Source organism: Mya arenaria, chromosome 16 (assembly GCF_026914265.1).
Source record: "Mya arenaria isolate MELC-2E11 chromosome 16, ASM2691426v1".
NCBI lineage: Eukaryota > Metazoa > Mollusca > Bivalvia > Myida > Myidae > Mya > Mya arenaria.
Window position 1 is genome coordinate 39188959 of NC_069137.1, and position 18641 is coordinate 39207599.

At 37.3% G+C, this 18641-nt stretch overlaps 1 protein-coding gene across 3 annotated transcripts; it reads left to right on the plus strand.

Annotated features, from left to right (window-relative positions):
- Positions 1–3292: 3292 nt before the first annotated feature.
- On the plus strand, positions 3293–15606 carry LOC128221171 (homeobox-like protein HDP1). 3 transcript variants are annotated; one of them, XM_052929643.1, is made up of 8 exons: positions 3293–3539; positions 6337–8195; positions 9679–9803; positions 10278–10389; positions 11028–11159; positions 12773–12880; positions 14759–14966; positions 15277–15606. In XM_052929643.1, the coding sequence occupies exons 1-8, from the start codon at positions 3461–3463 to the stop codon at positions 15555–15557; spliced, it is 2904 nt and encodes a 967-aa protein (XP_052785603.1). In that variant the 5' UTR covers positions 3293–3460; the 3' UTR covers positions 15558–15606. The 3 variants fall into 3 exon arrangements, with proteins under 3 accessions (XP_052785603.1, XP_052785606.1, XP_052785605.1); XM_052929646.1 differs by lacking the exons at positions 14759–14966; positions 15277–15606 and adding an exon at positions 14573–14731; XM_052929645.1 differs by lacking the exons at positions 14759–14966; positions 15277–15606 and adding an exon at positions 14388–14563.
- The last annotated feature ends 3035 nt before the right edge of the window (positions 15607–18641 follow it).

The window sequence follows — 18641 nt, forward strand, 5'->3', positions numbered from 1 at the left end:
CATACTCACAACACACCCCAGCTTCAAACAACGATGCAAACCCATGCCCTCCATTGGCAACAGTGACCACGATTTTGTTCTATTTGATACTACCATCAGTGCTAGTCATCCCAAGCCACCAAGAAGGAAGATCTTTTTATGGAAGAAAGCTGACCTCCAAGGCATTAAGGACGATTTATCAGACCTATCAAACATAATAAACATGAATGATTCCTCCATTGAAGATTCATGGGCAAGATAAAAGAACACCATACATACAACCATTGAAAAACGGGTTCCTTCCAAAATGACAACATCACCACACACCAACCCATGGATGAACACCGAAATTAAAAGAACAATTAGAAAAAAACCAGAGAGCATATAAAAAAGCGAGATCAAACCAGAAACGGGACTTAGATAGGTACAAGAGATTGCAGAAAGGAGTGCAATACCAGATACACAAGGCCAACAAGAAATTCCTTGTTGACACAGTCAGTCACGACTTCAAGGACAACTCCAAGAAGTTTTGGGCTTTCGTCAAAAGCAAGGGACAGGAGAGTACTGGTGTTGCACCTTTGAAAAACAACGATGGTTTCCTCCAGAGCGGCAATGCAGCCAGAGCTAACATTCTTAACGATCAGTTTGTCTCTGCATTCACCCGCAAAAATACCACCAACATTCCAGACATGTGACAAAGCGGCTTACCATCTATGCCGAACATTTCAGTTGACTGGAAGGGTGTACACAAGCTGCTGATGAACCTCAAGACCAAGAAAGCCACTGGTCCTGGTGAGCTTCCAGCCATCATCCTGAAAGCAGCTGCTACAGAATTAGCCCCTGCCTTAGCAAAGCTGTTTCAGCTTTCGCTCAACCTAGGTGAAGTACCTCAAGACTGGCGGGATGCCTCGGTAGTCCCACTTTTCAAGAAGGGCGACCGACACCAAGCATCTAACTATAGACCAGTGTCCTTGATGTCCATAACGTGCAAACTCTTGGAGCACATAGTGCACAGCAATGTCATACAGCACTTTGACGAGCACACTATTTTGAGCGACAGCCAGCACGGTTTCCGTAAGCGACGCTCCTGTGAGACACAGCTCCTTACCACAATCCAAGAAATCGCCTCAAACACTGCTAAAGGGAAGACAGTAGATGTCATTCTATTGAATTTTGCCAAAGCCTTTGACAAAGTCCCCAATGCCCGCCTACTGCACAAGTTGGACCACTACGGTGTTAGGGGAAACGTCAAGAGATGGGTCATTCCTAAGTAACCGAAAACGACAAGTCGTTCTTGATGGTGCCAAGTCAAGAACAGCAGATGCACTATCCGGCGTTCCGCAAGGGACAATCCTTGGTCCTCTGTTGTTTTTAGCCTTCATCAATGACCTCCCAGAGGTGATCAAATCATCATCATCTAAGTTATTTGCTGACGACAGTGCAGTCTTCAAGGTGATCGAGAACGACCATGATGTACAACTCCTCCAGGAAGACCTCGCGGCACTGGAAAAGTGGGAAGAAAAGTGGCAAATGAGCTTCAACCCCAATAAGTGTACTGTCATCAGAATCGTCCCTCGTTGTCGAAAAATCATAGACACCAAATACAGTCTCCATGGCCACACACTTGAAGTAGTTGACGCCAGCAAATACATTGGAGTCACCATCACTGAAAGCTTCTCCTGGGAGAAGCACATAGTCAACATCAAAAGCATCACCGGACACTGGGATTCCTACGCAGACACCTGAGGGAATGCACGCCACCTGTCAAGGAAGCTTCATACAAGGCCATGGTCCGCCCCACACTTGAAAATGCAGCCACCGTCTGGGACCCACACCAGGAAAACCACAGCAAAGCCATTGAGCAGGTCCAGCGTAGAGCAGCCCGCTTTGTCTTCAACGACTATTCTACAAAGACCCCAGGATGCGTCTCCAACATGATAAAAGTCCTTAACTGGGAGTCCCTCGAACAGCGTCGAAAACACAGCCAGTTGCTCATGATGTACAAGATCCGAAATAACCTTGTAGACATCAACGCAGACAGGTACCTCCAAAGTGGCGATGCGCGAACCAGGGGCCAACACCGGCTATTCCAGGAGCGAATTACTGACCAGGTACTGGCAAACTCCTTCCCACGGACAGTGGAACCTCTTACCTGCTAGCACAGTATCTGCGCCCACCATGGATGCATTCAGGTTGCTCTTAGCGGAGTAATCTGACACTTCTTCACCAGACATGACACTGTATATAGTTTTAAAAATTTTAACATTTGAGACACTCTGCGCCACCACCACGCCTAGACTCGTTGAGCTACTTACTTAAATATATAAATCTTAGTCAATATAACCTTTTTTTCAATTCAAAATGGGTGAAATATACCATTTGTATTTTCAAAATGAATTAAGAATATTTTAAGCAAATAAAAAATAGCATTAAGATTGTCAAGCGAAAAATGTTTCAACAGAAAAAAATATTATTTTATAAGTATTAAAAATATCTACGAAAGAAAAAAATGCATGTTTGCTTTGTACTACAATGTATCATTGTCCGGTAAGCGCTATGGTTATAGCGCGTGATCGATTCACGCAAGGCGTTCCGGATTCTATTCCCGGCCTTAGCGCATGTTAGTTTGGTTCGTGGTCTCTAGAAACATAGGTTCAAACACGAAAAAGCTTTAACACGTCTGGCCTCCGGGTAGGCGTATTTATATTGCGATAAAAGTGACATACACTTACTAACCATGTCAAAATATACTCCGATAACACATACCTCCATTTTGTTCCACATCTAACATGTATGTCCCTCACTTATGATTCCGCAAAAATATTTTACGTTGGCCCTCTTGATATTGCTGTATTGGATCATATTCATAAGAGTGAAAGGTAACACAAGAATATTCCGTTGGTACTCAATAAGGAAATTCTAAATACAATGGTTGTATAAAAACAATCTATGATGTCAGTAACCAATCCTTTATATGAGATGACAATTATATGTGTAACAGTGTTGTAACATAAATGCAACATTTATGTTTCAAACTCATGCTGTACGATTTATGGCTTAATTAATTTATTATTATGATCTTTATTTCTGTTCAGGTCCGGTATTGTATAGTGTTTGTACGAATGGCCGCTTTTTTAACTCTATGCAGCGCTTTTTTCCTATACTGTGTAATAATATTGGTCAAAGTCTCTGACATCTGGTTCAAGTGTCAGGGGAGAACACCGGGTGTGAGATTGAACCGAAGTTAAGTTTAAGAAATCGGTCGCCGGGTTTGGCCTTTTTCTACTCCCAAACTGATGACGTAGTTCACACATCCGGTTTAGAAAAATAACCAAAAAGGTCAAAATATCAGATGAAAACTTAAAATATGCATTGTTTTAGTTTAGAACCGGGTTGAAAAATGAATATGTGTTATTCATAATGCCATAAGCGCATTATACTTGCCACACTCAGGATAAATTGATAAGTTAAATGAAATGTCATGAACAATACGAGAAAATCTAATCGGACGATTCCGAGTGTCAAAAGACAAAAAATGGAAGATGTCAACACAGATGAAGGTAAATAAACTGCACATGTTAAGCATGAACATTGTTTGATACCTGTGTGTATTTTTTTTGTTTCATTGGTTATCATAGCTTTCTGTTTCCTTGGTTGTCATGGTATACTAAGATGGCTGGATGCACAAACAACAGAAATTTCACAAATGACAAATGTGGGGTCGCATAATGTGTGGAATGTCAGGTGTCATATCAAATGTGTCTGTCTGTGAAATTTATTTGGATGGTAAATATTGATTAGTATTCGGAAAGAGGCTAATATATCTTCAAATAAACTGAGTAAAACTCAATATTTACAGTACACTCAATGAACAAGACCAACTTTCTGTTTCCCTCAGCGGATTTTCGCTATCACTGCCAACAGCCCAACACAATGAATTTTTTAGTCTGTCCACGTTCCAAATATTTTGTATGTTAGACCCTTGGAGGGTGATCAGGCGACTGAGGAATTACAAACTCGGCTTTCCTCTGATGGGTTTATGCCGCTGACATCTGATAATGATCTGTCCTAAACTTAATTTTGTTTGAATAATAATTTCTATTATTATAGCATCAATAAATCTACTTCCAAGAAAATATTTGAAAAAGTTTCAAATACAATGTTTAGCTTACCATAAGAAATTCAGAACGTGACTTTTGCTCTTGTTGACAATTTTTGATTATACGTTGTACTTTTCTCCAGAAACATGTTATTATTTAAATTTTGAAAATCAATATTGAAAGAGACTGTGATCACACATGCGTTCAATGTTCACAGCCCTGGTTAAAGGCCTTTTTGCCTCTTTTCGCAAAACATCACTTACTATTGTTTACCCTTTATAAAAAATGTCAAATAATTATACGCTACATTGTATTGCTCATGAGCATGACATCAGAGGTCATGGTTTAAAACCTTGTAAAATGTCAGCTGTTTTATAATGAAATACAAACAAAGGCAATATATCAATGATTCAATGTTTATTATAAAAAAAGTCAAGAGTCAATAGAGCATCATGCTAATGTTCAGGTGTTCCTGGGTTTGACCTGGCAAGTGGCACACTTTACTCCTGAGTTATCAAAGTGTTTTCCAATGGTTGGCCCTTGTCAAAAAAGCATATCCTAGTACATTTTTAAATGGTTATCAGATCAATTTTGAAGACAGCTGATATGAATCATTTTTTAGTCCATTTCTGAAATTTTCATAGAAACCAATACTGTGTACTTGTTGAGATGCCTGGTGATAGTTCCTCTGGTGGGGATTGAACCCCCATCCTCTTAGGTGATAGGCGGACACCTATACCACTAGGCCACTTTCACCCTGGTGGGGATTGAACCCCACTCCTCTTGGGTGAGAGGCAGACCTATGCCACTAGGCCACTCTCACCCTGGTGGGGATTGAACCCCCATCCTCTTGGGTGATAGGCTGACACCTATACCACTAGGCCACTCTCACCCTGGTGGGTATTGAACCCCCATCCTCTTGAATGATAGGCAGACCTTTACCACTAGGCCACTCTCACCCTGGTTGGGATTGAACCCCCATCTTTTTGGGTTATAGGCGGACACCTATACCACTAGACCACTCTCACCCTGGTGGGTATTGAACCCCCATCTTCTTGGGTGATAGGCGGACACCTATACCACTAGGCCACTCTCACCCTGGTGGGTATTGAACCCCCATCCTCTTGGGTGATAGGCGGACACATATACCACTAGGCCACTCTCACCCTGGTGGGTATTGAATCCCACTCCTCTTGGGTGAGAGGCAGACCTATGCCACTAGGCCACTCTCACCCTGGTTGGGATTGAACCCCCATCCTCTTGGGTTATAGGCGGGTACCTATACCACTAGGCAACTCTCACCCTGGTGGGTATTGAACCCCCATCTTCTTGGGTGATAGGCGGACACCTATACCACTAGACCACTCTCACCCTGGTGGGTATTGAACCCCCATCCTCTTGGGTGATAGGCGGACACCTATACCACTAGGCCACTCTCACTCTGGTGGGGATTGAACCCCACTCCTCTTGGGTGAGAGGCAGACCTATGCCACTAGGCCACTCTCACCCTGGTTGGGATTGAACCCCCATCCTCTTGGGTGATAGGCGGACACCTATACCACTAGGCCACTCTCACCCTGGTTGGGATTGAACCCCCATCCTCTTGGGTGATAGGCAGACCTTTACCACTAGGCAACTCTCACCCTGGTTGGGATTGAACCCCCATCCGCTTGGGTTATAGGCGGATACCTATACAACTAGGCCACTCTCACCCTGGTGGGTATTGAACCCCCATCTTCTTGGGTTATAGGCGGACACCTATACCACTAGGCCACTCTCACCCTGGTGGGTATTGAACCCCCATCCTCTTGGGTGATAGGCGGACACCTATACCACTAGGCCACTCTCACCCTGGTGGGTATTGAACCCCCATCCTCTTGGGTGATAGGCAGACTCCAATACCACTAGGCCACTCTCACCCTGGTGGGTATTGAACCCCCATCCTCTTGGGTTATAGGCGGACACCTATACCACTAGGCCACTCTCAACCTGGTGGGGCTTGCAACCATAACCTCTTGGGTGAGAGGCACACACCTATATCACTAGACCACTCTCTCTCTCTCTAAAATGTTTTTGTTACTCATATTAGATATAAAAATAGTTGTCTCATATTTGATCTTGAATCTATTTTCTTGACTTTTAAATTTTTTTTGCCTTCAAAGCTAGAGGTCATTGGTCGATTGCAACTTGAAGCACTTATAAACATGTACCAATCTGTGCATATAGTTATGTTCCTATGCTATTCTTCTTGTTACAGAAACTGGTATGGCCATCACTTCCTTATCAGCCGAAGGGAATTCAGAACTATCGGATGGATTTGTGGCAAGCATAGCTGGTCATTCTAGCTTATGTAATAGGGAAAAACAATATGTAGATGTTGCTTCATCTAGAGAAAATTGTTCTATTCTTAAAGATGATAATGCAATTCAAAGGCCTGATAATTTGGATATTGTTGGAGTTACTGGAGATATGAATGATGTAAACAATGATGAAGAACATGATAGTAAAGGGAATGAAAAAAGGGGTAGTGGACAGATCGAGGTATCGAAGGAAATGAATGATATTTACAATGTTAACATACTTGATAATGGAGAAAATGAAAAAAGAACTGAAGAATTGAATGATTTTAATACATTGAATGTTAACTTACATGATTGTAAAGAAAATGAAAGAAGAACTGAAGAAATGCATGATAACAATGTTAACATACATTATAGTGGAGAAGATGAAACTGAAAGTGGTGAAAATGTTAAAGTGAATAAAGAATTAAGAGACTCAGAGAAAGCCATTAAAGGAATGCAAAGTAGCAGTGTGAATGAAAACACATGCTTCAAACCACAGTTGGCTCCGGACTGGAGCCCAGTTTCTTCTAATTCTGTTGAAAATATTCAAGCTATGGCAGAGAATAATTATCAAAGAAAGAAACTTGCTATTGGCACCTTTGGTACAAGATTGGATCAGTCTTTAGGCGCTAGAGGAGGTGAACAACTCGAGAAAAATGAAGCTGTTATTGATGCTAGTGATGATTTGTATGGTGTTGTTGAAGATACATTTGAGAGCAATCAGATTCTGAAAAGTGCTAAGGAAATAGGCAAGAGTGGTGTTCAGAAATCTTTGTTTAAGCTTGAAAGTGATGACAAAGAACATACCATACATGATAGAACTTTAGAAAGTTTTGATGGAAAATTAGGGTCATCTAATGTGAATGAAAACAGTTCAAGGACAAGGACATTAGGTACTTATAGTGCAGAAGGTTTTAAGACAAGTGCAGGAGAAGAATTGTGTGTAAATTTAGAATTATTTCATCAAGATGATGATGAACAACAAGTTGAAAGTTTTGAGAATCAGTTAAAAGATGATAATGAAATAGAGAGAAACAGGAACAATTGTAATAATGTTAGATTAGAAAAACCTAAATTTAGTATTCATCCATCTGCTTCAAGCAGACAGACCAATAGGTTGCCTGAATTCGTTAATGCAAAGCCTGAGAGTGATCAGCATGACAATTTAAATGAGGTCAAAGGGAATGAAACTGTTAGACCTATTCAGAAGAGACCTGTGGAGCTTGAAGGTAACACTAGCCATGTTGCTGACATGCTTTCTGACTCAGGTTTCATTGAAATGTTTTCAAACAGTGTAATGGCAAATGCAATAAATAGGCACGACAACACGAGGAGAAATTATCCAAGTTTTGAAAGGAGTGGAGTGACTGAAACATTTACTTCTCAAAATCCTGGTAGTAGCAGATCATATTCAGATTTTAATTTGCCAAGGCCAAAAACCTCCAAGGATGTTTTGCATTCAATAGGAAAGAGCAAGACTGCATCATCCTACTCTAGTCAAACTGCAGAATATTCAGAAGTTGCAATAGACTCAAGTCTGAATGTTGAATTGTTAGGCACAAAAGAAAATGATGCAAGTGCTAATAAACTTAACATAAATGATCTACATTACCCTCTATTAGTGCAAATTTTTCAGAACTTCAATGTGTATGAATTGTTAAGGGTTGTTTGTCGTGTCTGCACAACTTGGTATAATGTAACCCGTGATGCTGATCTCTGGTTGGCTGTCAACCTGACCAATCAACATCGAGTTACAGATGAAAATTTCCTAAAGGTGAGGTAACATCTTATTGTAATTTAAATTTTGATTAATTAAACTCCACAAGACATAAAGTAGGCTTTAAAGGCACACAATATACAATGTAGCCTCATTATAGGTTGTTTTTTTTTTATTTTAATGCATTATCATTTTTAACTCATTTACCTTTAATGATGATTACAAAAAATATATAATTTGACTGCAGATAAAAAATGTTAGGCCAGATAAAAAAAACTATTAACAAAAAATAATTAAAATTAATAAAATGACATTTCAATAAATTTCTAAGAGTATAACTTAAAAAAATGTCATTATATACAAGTATATATATATATATATATATATATATATATACGTATATAATAAACTTATTGAAATGTCATTTTATCAATTTTAATTATTTTTTGTTTTATCAAAGAACTGAAGGGCCATGTATTTTAGTGATCAAGCTACGTGACGGACACCTGTGACCTATAGATATTGTGCGCATTTAAAGACAACAGATATACATGTTTGAGTAACTTTAACTTAGGTCTAAAAAAACATTTGGTTCAGGTTACCCGACCCTACCTAAAAAATAGGCACCGACCCTACCGATTTTATAGTCAGTTGTTTTAAAAAGAAAAGAAAATATTACAAAAAATTGTTTTGATATGTAGTTAAAAACCTTTAAAGCTTTACACTGAAGATTACTTTAACACCATTCTCCATTTATGACAATTACGTTCTAATATATTAAAAGGCTAATTTAAAAAAAAGCCTACCTGTTTTTGAAAAGAATGTTAACCTAACTAAACCATTTTTTTTGCTGAAGTATAATATCGTGATTCATGCACATGTTAATAAAATTGTTATTTAGGCACCACAGCTAACCATTCCTGTGTGGTAATGAAAGTCAGCAATACTCATTGACAAAACTTTCTAGTGGCGAATCTAATCCGCCGAGATTTATATAGTTTTCAACATTTCTTATAATCTTTAGCACATCTATTTTTTTTTTTAAATTGAGGTATTGTCCTATAGCCTTCATTGTCGGCGTTGTTGTATAAGAGCTTGGCTATACATGTAGCTAAGGAACTCTCAAGATATTCAAATGGATATTGACCTGGAACACATGTTGCTAGACACACTTTGTATATAATATACATATAATGTGTCTTGCAACATGTGTACCAAAATCCGTTTGAATATCTCTATATATATAAGCATACACACATACATGTATGTTCATCAAGGGCCATTACTCTGGCATGAATAATTGTTAAGTTATGCCCCTTGATCAAATGAAACAACAGACGAGCATTGATGTTCACTCTGCAGCTCTCTTATAGTTCATACATGGTCGTTACAGTAAAATATAATTTGTATGTGATAATTGCTGGAAGTTTTTATACTCAATACTTGCATAATTGCATAAAACATACTTAATACATGCATGTTAATGTGGCCTGCCCAGTTGAGTGTAAACGTTATTATGTTCCAACTTTGTACATTGTAGCTGGTTAGGCAAAGCAATGACAGGATTCAAACCATCAACCTGACAGACTGTCGACTGATCTCATCTTATGGGGTACTTCACCTGTTGAACTTCGCCACTCGATTGACTACATTAAAACTTATCAGGTGAGTGATTTTTAGTTTGTGCAAAGAGAAATGAAGACTTGTAGTTGTAGCGAAAGTTTCTTTTGAAGAGGCAATATCAATTTTCCAATTTTATTTTATTCCACAAAAGTTATTTCATACCGTAAATGTCCTATTAGGCGCGCATGTCCTATTAAAAGCCCAGGATATTTTTTGTGCTTACCATAACTCTAAACTTAAATAAAATAAAGTTTATTTCTTGGTGAAAAGCCAATAATGTCGGCGCCTTTTTTACAGCACGCATGCTCAGGCTGCTATACTCCAAATAAGTGTGTTTGTTTGCAATCTACATTTGTGTACAGGGAGTTGCAGTTGCAAGCTGGGTCTGTCTTTCATGTGTTTTGACCATATATACTCAGCTATTGAAGAAGTGAATAGGTTTTGTGATACTTGTTTTGTGCATAGGAATAAGGACATATTCTTTTGGATTTTCAAATTACAATTTTGTATTTTAAGGTGTTTTGACATAATGGACTCAGCATTTGAGAGTGCCGAAAGGCAGAGCCTGGCTTTACGACATGTGTATTTGGATGGCTGCTGTAAAGTGACAGATGATGCACTCACTATGGTAAGAGATACATTCAAATGATTGGCAGGCCTTGGGTCATATTCATAAGGGAAATATTTCAACTTTGTGTAATTGATTTTTTTTTTACAAAAATCCCATACATTTTATCAAATTTATGTCTATGAATTTATATTTTTTGCATATATGTTTTTACCTCTGTTGTCCAGATTATCATAGAATTGTAGAATTAAATGCTTAAGAAAATCAAAGAAATCTTTTGTTTTGATTAAAGCTTAAAATATTATTATAAACTTATACACACTTAGTTTAAACTTATTATTACTTAAATAAAGCACACTTCCTTCTCTCTTTTTTGTGTTCATAGTTTTCGAAATCTGCAATGCCAGACACTATAATTATTATGTCCTTTTCTACCTTAGCACACTGTCCTTTTTCTACAGTACCCTGTTTTTTTTGAAAACCTGGCTAAAACCCTATGATGTGATTTACCTTCATGGCATGAAGGTAAATCACATCATAGGGTTTTAGCCATGTTTTCATGAAGTTCATGCCCTTGTATATATATTAAAAAATACAAATACAAATGGCTATTCATACAATAATTGGGTCCAACTTGGGGCCTTTGTCATGTTTCTGTGACATATCTCAATTAATCATAAGCCACGTTTATTTTACAGTTGCTTCCATCATGTCCTGAACTGTGTACACTTCATTTGAACCAGTGCCCCAAAATCACGGACAGGACCATGTTGATCATTGCAAGGTATTGCTCCAAACTTCAAGAGCTGCAACTTGATCACTGCAGCAGGGTATGTCTACTTGATTTGTGAATGGTTACGGATAAGACATTCCAATAATTACTTCTACAATGTTTTGCTCAAAATATATTTTTTTTTATCAAAAGTAGGTCACTGTAGGAGAGTTAATTTTTCTGATTCACTACATGCTAGGAATTGCAGTTATTACGTACTGTATATATGTTAACAAGTGTCCAATGGTTACGGATATGACAATTATTAATTCCACATTGTATTGCCCAAAATACTAAAAACTAAAGCTGTCTAGTCACTGAAGCAGAGTAATTTTTCGTGATTTATAGATTTTCCCTATATGTTAGGATTTGCAGTTCTGACATATAATATATATCTTTAAAAATGTCCAATGGTTACGGATATGACAATAATAACATCTTCAATGTTTTGCTCAAAATAATAAAAACTAAAGCTAGATCAGAGTTGCAGGGTAAATTTTCCTGATTTATACCTTCATTGTTAAAATTGTGGTCACCGATAATCAACTACATTCTCAGAGTTGATCATTTACGATTGAATTTGCCGTTAATTAATTGTATAACTTTGGAATCAATTGTTAAAGATTGAAGTCTCATATCCTCATTTGCATTACCTTGGAGGTGGTAGTTTACAAATGAGGTAGCAGATAATCAATTACATAACTAGAGTTGATTATTTACTATTAAGGTCACCTATAATCAATCGCATAACCACAGAGTCGATTGTTTATGATTGAGGTCACTGATCACCAATTGCATTATCTCAGAGGTGATCGTTTATGAATGAGATTGCTGTTAATCATTGCATAACCTAGGAATTTATAGTTTACAATTGAGGTGGCTGATAATTAATTGTTAACTCGGAATTGATGGTCTACGATTGAGGTCCCTGATAATCAGTTGCATCACCTCAGAATTGATGGTCTACGATTGATGTTGCCAATTATCAATTGCATAACCTGGGAATTGATAGTTTACAATTGAGGTCTCTGATAATCAATTACATAAATTATATAAATCTTGAGAGTAAATCGTTAAAGATTAAATTTGCTGTTAATTAATTGCTTAAGCTCTCATGAGTGAGTGAGTCGATGGCCTAAGATTGCATGAGGTTGCCAATAATCTATTGCATAAACTTGGAATGAATTATGGCCGTTTAAAAAAAAATGTAGGACGACCCTGTGTACAGTTATATACTGTATGCATAATTTTGTTATCATGGACAATTGTGTGAAACCGGTTACTTTTTGGTTTGGACAATGTTGTCCAAAATGTATATTGATTAGTCACTATATATCCAATAATAAATACTAAACAATCAAATCGTTGCCTAGCCAAAAGATAACCTGTGGACAACTTATCAAGGATAAATATTGGCAGCTGATGAGTAATTATAATATATTATATTTTATTGCTGAGAAAAATATTCAATTTAAAGATAACAAAACTACAACGTAGGAATTTGCATTCATGTTCATTTATTATTTAGTTACAAATGTATCTTCTTTTTAACATCTTCAGAAAATTTTGCTTTCAATTATTTAAAACAAAAATTGGTTTTTGTTTACCAATAATTTCAAATGATTGATTATGATTTTAGACCATTTTTCAATCCCTTATTTACATGCCTAGGTGACAGATGCTGGCCTTTCATCGATAACCAAAAGCTGTACAGACATGCGTAACCTTAACCTGATGTCATGCGGCATCTCCGACGATTGCGGAATATACCTGGCAAAGGTAAAAACTGAGATTATTTGTTTATTCCTGGAAAGGTGAGAACCAAGGTTGGTTTATTATATCTGGCAAAGGCAAGAACTTAGATTGTTAGTTTATTCCTGGAAAGGTGAGAACCAAGGTTGGTTTATTATATCTGGCAAAGGCAAGAACTTAGATTGTTTGTTTATTCCTGGAAAGATGAGAACCAAGGTTGGTTTATTATATCTGGCAAAGGCAAGACCTGAGATTGTTTGTTTATTGCTGGAAAGGTGAGAACCAAGGTTGGTTGATTATATCAGGCAAAAGGCAAGAACCAAGATTATTTGTTTATTTCTGCCAAGGTGAGAACCAAGGTTGGTTGATTATATCTGGCAAAGGCAAGAACTGAGATTGTTTGTTTATTCCTGGCAAGGTGAGAACCAAGGTTGGTTGATTATATCTGGCAAAGGCAAGAACTGAGATTGTTTGTTTATTTCTGCCAAGGTGAGAACCAAGGTTGGTTGATTATATCTGGCAAAGGCAAGAACTGAGATTGTTTGTTTATTCCTGGCAAGGTGAGAACCAAGGTTGGTTGATTATATCTGGCAAAGGCAAGAACTGAGATTGTTTGTTTATTCCTGGCAAGGTGAGAACCAAGGTTGGTTGATTATATCTGGCAAAGGCAAGAACTGAGATTGTTTGTTTATTCCTGGCAAGGTGAGAACCAAGGTTGGTTGATTATATCTGGCAAAGGCAAGAACTGAGATTGTTTGTTTATTCCTGGCAAGGTAAGAACCAAGATTAGTGAGATATTACATGGCTAAGTTATGTTTACTGCCTTTTATGAATTTAATTTTCAAGTCTGTAAAGTTTGTCTTTTGCTTTGGTTCAAACTTTGGTTAATTTGGTTATGAATACACACAAACTTTAAACATTTGGAAGTTGAAACTTATTACTTATATTAAACATAATCCCTAGTATTTTCTGTCAAATTCACAATCCTCAAGTTTCTTTACAGTCCAGTAAAAAACTCCCCTTTCACCCTGAACACAATCATCAATGTTGACTGTTTGTGGATATTAATATACATACTTGTATTGAACGCAAGCATCAATTTTGACTGTTTGTGGATATTAAGATAAATTTAATATTCATATTAATAACTTTGGTCTCTTTTTGCAGCTGCCCAATTTAACCAACCTATTATCAAATCTGCAAAGACTCACGCCAGACACTTTGGCCTTTATCTCAGCACATTGCAAGAATATCAAATATCTGGACTTCTCCCTGAACACAATTATTAATGCTGACTGCTTGTGTATAGTTAGATAAACATAAGGTTTCATGTAACGTTCTATTTTTTTTCAACTGCCCAAATTAGCTAACCCTTTTATCCTATCTGCCAAGACTGACACTATAGACATTTGCCCATTGCAAAGATATCAGTATAATTACAAGTCTGAGTCTCTCCCAAAACACTATCACCAATGTTGACTGCTTGTGGATAGTTGGATAAACTCAATTTACATTGAATTTTCTTCTGTTTTAGCTGCCAAAATTGACTAACCTTTCCAATCTTCCAAGACTGACGCCAGACATTGTGACCTACATTATATCTCAGCCCATTTCAAGCATATCACATGTCTGTACCTCTCCCTCAATGCAATTGCCAATGTTGACTGCTTGTGGATAGTTCGATAAACTCTATTTACATTCAATGTTATTTTATTTTAGCTGCCAAAATTGACTAACCTTGACCTTTCCAATCTGCCAAGACTGACGCCAGACACTGTGACCTATGTCTAGGCCCATTGCAAGAATTTAACATGTCTGAACTTCTCCCTGAAATCAATCATCAATGCTGACTGTCTGTGGATAGTAAGATAAACTCAATTTACATTCAATGTTCTTTTGTTTCAGCTGCCAAAATTGACTAACCTTGACCTTTCCAATCTGCCAAGACTGACGCCAGACACTGTGACCTATATCTCGTCCCATTGCAAGAATATCAGATGTCTGAACCTCTCTCTCAATGCAATCATTAATGATGACTGCTTGGAGGCTCTCAGTAAGAATCTGCCGGGATTATGGAGGCTGTACTGTGTTTCCTGTTGTATAAGTGATAGAGGTTTGTTGCTTTTATGGTTTTACTTAATTTTATAATAAAATGATAACGATGTACATGCTATGTGTATATAGTAGCTTCGCTTTTAAGGTTGCTTGATATGTGTATATACATGTTTGCAAATACATTGTAAGACATTTTATAAAAGACTTAAATGGGTCGTTCGAAACATCAGATCACTGGAGGTTCTAGCTCGGCTCCAGGCGTCCTTGTGTGATCAAAGTTGACTATAGTAGCTTTGCCACTGCCACTACCACTACAACTAGTACTACTACTACAATGTACTACTACTAATAATAATATTACATTGCAGGCATAGCAGCAGTAGCCACAAACTGCCCGTTCCTGAAGTGTCTTGACATAGGCTGGTGTCAGGATATTACTGACATTGGTGTTAAAAGTGTAACCAGTCAGTGTGCGTATTTGGAATACCTCGGACTTATTCGTTGTGACAAGGTTACCTTGGCAACTATGGAACAATTGGTGTTGAAATATCCAAGAGTTAACTTTTCTACTTTCATTTTGGAGTCGAGGAGATTGCTAGAGCGGGCAAGAAGGGAGGGATACGTTTTTGATGTTGAAATTTCAAAATGAACGTATGGGGAACAAATTTATTTATTGTTATTAAATGAGATTTACTTTATTGATTGCTTGCTCTTTTTTAGTATGTTTTCCATAGAAAAACAGTCGGGAATGTACTTAGCCTTGCGTGGTATTTTTGTCGTCCTGTTACATAAATAGATAATAGCGACTTCAATTGCAACTACACTGTAATGTTATTCATCATGTAAAATTGTTCACCTGCAACTATTGCGGCATTTTACTTCGTACAGTTGAACACTGTTGGCTCGACATCGTTTGGATCGATTTCCTCGTTGGCTCGAATGGATGTACAGAACCAATTTCTTTATACTTTAAGTAAGCATTCCCACTTGGCTCGCATTCCCCTAGGCTCTATGTATTTTCACCGGTCCCAGAGGCTAAGGGGTTCGACTGTATATAACAAGAGTAATGGCCCTTGACTTATTAAAAAATATCTGAAAGTTTTATTATGGATTTAGCTCCAAATGTATTGCACCTTCACACCTGAAACTAGAGTTATGTCCCTGGACTTGTAAAAACCATGGCTGAAAAAGATGTATAAAAGTCTTGCGATAAATATGGCTACACTAGTAGTAGACCTACACATATGAAACTTCGTAGGAATGTTGGTCAACAGTGGAAATTGTTCGACTCATAATATGATTAAGCATGTCGTTGGCCCGCACTGTGGATTTACGATTTTGTACACGGGCAGCGTTTGACATTTCGCTCAGATACCAACTCGTTCAAGAGAGTGGATAGTAATTCGTCACCATTGACTACATCTGGCATTTCTCGAGCCACGAAAAACATACCGACTTGTTTATCAGAGCATTTACCAGATGTTTGCAACACTGACTACATGGTTGGCTTCTCTCGAGCCATGAAAAACATTACCATTGTGGAAATAAGTCTCGTACGACGATTAAATACACAAGATTTTATCAACATTATTAATGTTCGCGGGCTTAGTGTAAGACGATTGTAAGTCCATATATTGTTGTTGGATACTATACTATTCCATATCTAGCGGTCAGTTGTATACAACTAGTTAACTCTTTGGGTTGTTTAAATGTAACCGAACATTTGAATGGTCAATATTTATTAGAAGATATTAATACTAATAATATCAACCAATCAAATCATTGATATGTGCAAACTAACCAAAAGATAACATGTGGACATGTTCACCAAGTTTCGTACCATTCGGAGCTCCTCGGCCATTTTATCGAAAACAACCTCGGATGTATTTGGACGGTTTACATACTCAAAAAGTGGTACGTTTAAGTCCGCTGCAAGTAGATCGCGTAGTAATTTCATTTAGCAGTTAAACTTTGTGACTTAACTCTTGGAATTCTTAATTATGTTTGCAATAATTCAATTCAATGGCAATCAACTTAAACTTAGATCAATAAATACAACTCTAAAACACTACATTTAATTAATGATATAATTCAAAATTTTACGAACTACTTCAACTGATGTACCTGCATACATCCGAAATTTTTTTTGAAAAAAATGGCCGAGGAGTTCCGAATGGTTTCGTACAACCGACTCCTTGGTATCAGTCCTTCTATAAATGGTTCTACGGATTCCATGGACCGGGGGTTGACACCCTCACTTTAAATAGAAATCAGTGAGTAGGTCACATGAATGTAAACTTCTTAAACTTTTGTGTTTAAGTTATAAAAATGCTTCAAAACTTTTAAGTCCTACAACGAGAAAATTAAAATACATCGTTCGAATTGTTCGTAAGATTCTGAACATCATAATTTGAAACAGGGTTTAGCCCTTTCAACATCATTACAAGAAATCTTGAATGTAACACACTTTACATGTTTGTGTTTTTAAAAGTGGGTTCATATTTAACGATAACGAAAAGCAAAAATACTGACCTTTGGATGTGTGCCAGTAAATATTGAACTACGCATTTGATAAGGATTGAAACTTAAAATCTTTATTTTCAATTTTATGTCTGTACATCCATTAAGCACTGGCCGATATGCGACCCATAATTGTCAATAAATTGAACGTAATTGTATAATTTGTGACCAAGTTGATAATGAAGATGAGCTCCATTGTGTATATGCCAACACTAAAAATAGTATATATAACGCTATAATTAATATGCTCCACCCTGTGAATACAACCAACTATTAACATATAGTAATACATATAAACTTTTATTTTTCCTCGAAGCACAGCCCAGTGTGTGCGTTTACGCTTCGATTTTAACTGTGAAACTAGTCTGGATGACTTCCCCTATCACTATGCTACATATTTCTTCCCCTAGCACTACACTACAAACCAAACGTTTTTGTTGTTTTTTTGCAAAAAAACGCGTTGCCATTGCGGGCGAGATTACATCATCGCTGCGATATATTCCGCGGTATCCAACGCGGTGGTGTGCGTTATCATCGCGTACATCTGCTGCTACCGCGTACGACTTCCGAAAACATGCACGCGGCATATCGTTTTGATGCGGCTTACCGCGATATGAATGTATTTTAACAGGTACCGTTGGTACAAATAGAAGATTGTACAGGTAAATTGAAGCGTGCTCGAGAAAAGGATTTCACTCGATTGCGTAGTGTTTGTTAAATATAACGTTTTGTATTACGACGATGTACAATCGTATAAGTCGAATAAAGTGTCTGTTCTATTCTGTTGAAAGTATGTTCAATAAGGACATTGATACCAAAACATATCTGCGAAAGGGCTTTAGGAAGAGTTTGTACAAGTAGCTCCGTTTGTTTTTCACGGGGGTTTATTGGAAGAATAGAGATACTTGTACGTTTTTGTAAGTGTCAAAATTACTAAAACAAAATTGAATTTAGTTTGTATTCAAAAAAGTTATCATTGCGCAAAGTGTTTGTTTAAATGTGATTTGTTAAATTCATTTACTTCTTAACAAATATTACAAGTATGGTTTAGTGTCACATATACAAAAACTGGAAATACTTAGATTACAAAGCACAGTAAAACGATTAAAAACGGATTATTCAATGTATTATTTATTCACAAGCACACAAGTTTAACGAGGATATTCGAAATGTAGATTCTTACGAATAAGGTGACAATTGTTTAGCGTCTGAA